Here is a 4,499-nt window from a genome sequence, read left to right as displayed (position 1 = left end):
AAGAGGGAGGGAGAGAGAGAGAGACCCAAACAAAAAAAAAATCGATGAGGGTTCAAAGCGTAGCGTCTGCTTCATCTGGATGATTCGTAATATACTGCATAAACCAAATTCCCGAAATTAAATCGTGGAAATGATTTTTGGATTCATCTTAGTCATCTACATGACTTGAAAGGTGGTGCTTAACATCAGGAGATGAACTGAGTAATGCGGTTGAAATTCATCTTGTGCGTCAAGTTGACTAAGCCCCTTATCAAATTCAGTGGGAGGTAAGGTATATAACTATGAACATTCAACATCTATTACTCCCCCCCCTATCAAATTCAGGAGGGGTTAGTCCACAATGAACTTGAATTGATTCAACTTCAACTCATGTTTGGGTGTTAGTGTAGACGAGTTCGAGTGGCTAGAAAACAGATTCCATTGTTAGTGCCCCCAAATGAAAAATATGATATAAAGAAGAGAATGAGTAACCTTTTATAATATACTTAAATAGAACATATACTTAAACATATAATTAACCAAAATAAACGTGGTTACTACACTTATATGTGATTTAACGTGTAGTATAAGAATATATTAATATCCTAATTAATGAAAAATTATATTATATTATTTAATGATATAGTTTATTATAAATTAAAATAATAATTAAGTGTGACTAAAATAAATTATACAAAATTAATAAAAAAATTAAAAATAACATCAGAGAATATAATAAATAAACCTAATGTTTTAATTAATTATAGCAATTGGATAATTAAACCAATAAATGATTACAGTTTATTATAAATTAATATAATAATTACGTGTGACTAGAATAAATTATTTAAAATAAATAAAAAAGTTAAAAATAACATAAGTGAATATAATAAAAATAATTTATTTTGTAATAACATAAGATATAGTTTAAAATTAAAACTCACTATTTTAATACAAAATATAAAATACATAATAAATAAATAAATATATTAATTTATCAATAACATAATATATATTTTACATATTATTAATTAATAATATATTAACAAAAAATGAAAAACTAATGGTTTAATTAATTGGATAATTAAACCAATTATGACGATAGTTTAATTTTTCCTAACTTAGGAAAAATTAAACATCGTCTTCCCGCGTGTTGTCTTCCTCAGCGGCGGGCCAACGGGCAACGGCAACGGAGGCGACCCTCCGACAGTACGCCGAGAGGGAGAAAAGAGGGAGATCGAGAGAGAAGAGAAGGCGGGAAGCCGAGAGGAGGGAGGAAGGCCGACAGGGGGGGGGGGGGGAAGAGGGGGAGGCCGAGAGGCTCTGCAACAGAGGCTCGGCCTCCCGTGCTCTACGACTGAGGTCGAGAGGGAGGAAGGCTGACAGGGGTGGGGGAAGAAGATAGGGCAAAAAAATCGTCAGGAGACGAAGGCCGAGGGAGAGGGAGAGGAGAATGAGGAGAAATTTTTTCTTTGAGGGGGCAGAAGCAACGCACACCACGCGAGGAAAGTTGATGATTCATAAAATAGGTAAGAATCAATTTTCCCCCGTTTTTGCCTGAGAAAATGAAATGGTGTAATCTTACTTCAATTCAATTCTTTCTACACTAACTCCATTTTTTTATAAACTATATAATGCGGGGAGAATTTATTTCACTTCATCGTAGACTAACGCCCCCCAAAGTGGGAGGTACCGTACATAACTATTAGCATTCAACGTTTACTTAAAATCATCAGAGAGATGCATTGAAACCTGTGAAGAAGAAATCAACATGAAAGTTTCAGACTTCTGAAACAGTAATTTAGAGCCATCCTCATGGATGTTGAGATGCTTCGCCGTGAATCGCCGGAACAAACCACCGGCTTCCGCCTCCAAGAGCTCCAACTGCTCCTTCATCATGTGGGCGTACACCAGCCAGTCCCCGTTCCCTCTCGCGCTCGGCATGGGCATCACATAGCCCGAATCCCCGCCCCAGGGGAAGTGATATGAACCCATCACCGGCTTCCCCCACCCAAAATCCACCTTCCTCACCGGAAACCTCTGCCCCGACGACATCACGAACGCCGGCCCGTCCTCGCTCCCTTTGCAGTATATCTTGGCCATCGCCGGCTTCGGCCGTTGCTCCTCCACCCAGTCTATCAGCTCCAAGAAGTGCTCTTTGTTAACGGCCTTCTCCAGAAACTCGTGCACCACGTCCGCCGTCCAGCTCAACGACTTCTCCGTCAGCTCCTTCGCCCTCCTTTCTCCGAAAGGAATCGACAGCACGTTGCCAAAGTAGTTCGACATGGACTCGTCTTCGCCCAGTCTCGTCCGGCCGTCCACCACAATTCCCATTTTGCATCTCTTGTGGCTTTCCCGGACGGAGGCCTTGGCGACGACCTGCCAAAGGTAAGCGCTGAGAGACTCGAGCTTGCTCCTCCTGTATCCTTCGGCGCTGGCGATGGCCTGAAGGTGGGCCAGATCTTCGGCCGTCACGTAATAGATGCGGCTGATGGTGTAGTCAGCTCCCCGCTTGGGAAGCTCCGGTGGAGGAAGGGAGGAAACGGGTACATACATATCGTCCATGCTGGCGTCGTAGAAGCCAGGATGGCGAGAGTTGAGCATGGAGCGGCGGAAGGAAGGGTGGACGGAGATGGATTTTGATTGCGCCGTCTCTGCCCAGGCGACGAAGAACATGTTTGCAGAGTACGCGTCGGCGATCCGGTGATCGAATGTGCATCCCACCACTATGCCCCCGCATCGCAACTCTGTTGCCTGATCGTGCAAAATCATCACCAAACATAAAACTAAAACGTGTATAAAACCAAAAAAGCAGAAATCCAAATAATTTTTGTTGCATCTAGTCTATTTGCATGACTATTACGTACAGTGACGTTGACCGCATTTCCATTATGCTCTGAACCCCTTTTCCGCCAGTGAAAATGCAAAACTAGAAAACCAGAAGAACTTGTCATAAAATATCTAGAAAACCAGAAGAACTTGTCATAAAATATCTTGAGTTTATTATTAGCAGAAGAGGTTTCCAAAAAGACCAGATTTTGGACCCATTTTATGAGTTTATTACTCATCAGAAACTGCTAATGTTTTTATAAATCCCACAAAATTAGTTTGAAAACGACAAATAGGAAGAACGGGAAGATTTTATAGAATATATGAATGAAGAATAATATTATCGGGCAGCAGGTTAGGGGCGGTCGGCGCTGTCGGCCAAGAAAGATTATGGTGCTGCACTGGCAAGAGAGTTGCCGGCAGAGCGGATGGCAGTGGCAGTAGGGTAACGACGACAGGGATGTCGGGCTGAGCGGGGGCGACAATTTTTTTTTTTTTTCAAAATTACCTCCGAAGAGAGTTCATGGAGTAAGGGAGAGAAAATACCAAGTATGGGCGGCGCTAATGAGCTACAGCTACGGAGGCGATTTCTGATAAGGATTTCCAACGACAACAGACTGATTCTGATTAATTGATCGGAAGCTCTGATACCATATAAAATATAGGAATGTAGAATAATATTGTTGTGATTATTATTGATCAGGTGTAAACTATTTATAGAATTACACAGATAGATTGTAGGTAATTAGGAATTCAATCCCTAGTTATCTCTATCTCTATCATTATAGTTGGCTGTCTCAAGTCTGAAGTTAATTTGTTAGATGGGATCCACCATAAACGAAATCAAGAACGGTGATTCTTCTCCCTCAACCGACAAAGAACGAAAATGAAACTGTTTAGTTATACCTGAACGCAGAGCACCCCGTCCGTCTTCTTGGGAACGAGCTTTCCCTCGACGCTCGCGTCCGGATTATACAGGTCGAGCTCCCGGAGCTCGATATCGGCGAAAGCTTCAATAAAATCTACTCCGAGGTTATTGCAGAGCAGCTCCGGCTCGCCCTCAGAGTTGGTGACGATCTCGCCAGCGAAAGCGTAGAAAGAGACAAGCACCTGAGCGAGAGACGTTTTGAGAGTACTAACTAAGGAGGAGAAGGAGACATGGGCGAGTTTCGCCGGTTTCTGGTAACAGAAGAAAACCCCGACGTCTATGGGCGGCAGAAGCAAGTCGAGGTTTGATAAAGGCAGCCAGTGGTCTTGCAATGGCAGCATTGCCGCAACCACCTTGTTCTTTTTCACTGTCATATATGAGTTTCCCACTACCATGATTGTAATCGAAGAAAGAGAGGTCAAACGGAGATAGTAGACCCCAAAGCTATAACAGCTGAGCGGAGACTGAGAGTTGAGAGAGAGAGAGAGGGAGAGAGAGAGGAGAAGAAGAAGAAGGACGGTGATGAGAATGGTAGTGAAGGCTGCAGCTCTGAGCGAGGATTAGAGAGGTAATGAGGGTGCTTTATAGGATTCATTCAGCTGAAAACTGATACAAAATTACGGTCAAGAGCTGAGGTCGTTTGTTTTTTCCGAGTCCAGATCAGATTAGAATGGATGAATAATTTTGACCTCGGAAAGCTACATGCCTTCCGTCAGAAGCTCCCTATTGGAGACGATAAAACCAAGAAAAGTTTTAAAAAAAC

At 42.5% G+C, this 4,499-nt stretch overlaps 1 protein-coding gene across 1 annotated transcript; it reads right to left on the bottom strand.

The window, feature by feature from the left end:
• Window positions 1-1,591: 1,591 nt before the first annotated feature.
• Window positions 1,592-4,265, bottom strand: LOC137946385 (coniferyl alcohol acyltransferase-like). Its single transcript, XM_068792652.1, has 2 exons — window positions 3,715-4,265; window positions 1,592-2,733 (listed from the first exon to the last, which is right to left on the bottom strand). The coding sequence occupies exons 1-2, from the start codon at window positions 4,129-4,131 to the stop codon at window positions 1,699-1,701; spliced, it is 1,452 nt and encodes a 483-aa protein (XP_068648753.1). The 5' UTR covers window positions 4,132-4,265; the 3' UTR covers window positions 1,592-1,698.
• Between the last annotated feature and the right edge of the window lie 234 nt (window positions 4,266-4,499).

This window comes from Aristolochia californica, unplaced genomic scaffold, assembly GCF_029961685.1.
Source record: "Aristolochia californica isolate CCGP_79_NKW_82.1479 unplaced genomic scaffold, dmAriCali1.0.hap1 SCAF_12, whole genome shotgun sequence".
NCBI lineage: Eukaryota > Viridiplantae > Streptophyta > Magnoliopsida > Piperales > Aristolochiaceae > Aristolochia > Aristolochia californica.
The sequence above is the reverse complement of the archived record's forward strand: the minus strand, read 5'-3'. Positions and strand labels throughout refer to the sequence as shown.

Bases quoted from the DNA above. Each gene is read 5' to 3' on its own strand.
- LOC137946385 (XM_068792652.1), bottom strand. From the start codon at position 4,131: ATGGTAGTGGGAAACTCATATATGACAGTGAAAAAGAACAAGGTGGTT. The intron at 2,734-3,714 runs GTATAACTAAAC...TTGCACGATCAG, and splicing joins ACGGGGTGCTCTGCGTTCAG to GCAACAGAGTTGCGATGCGG.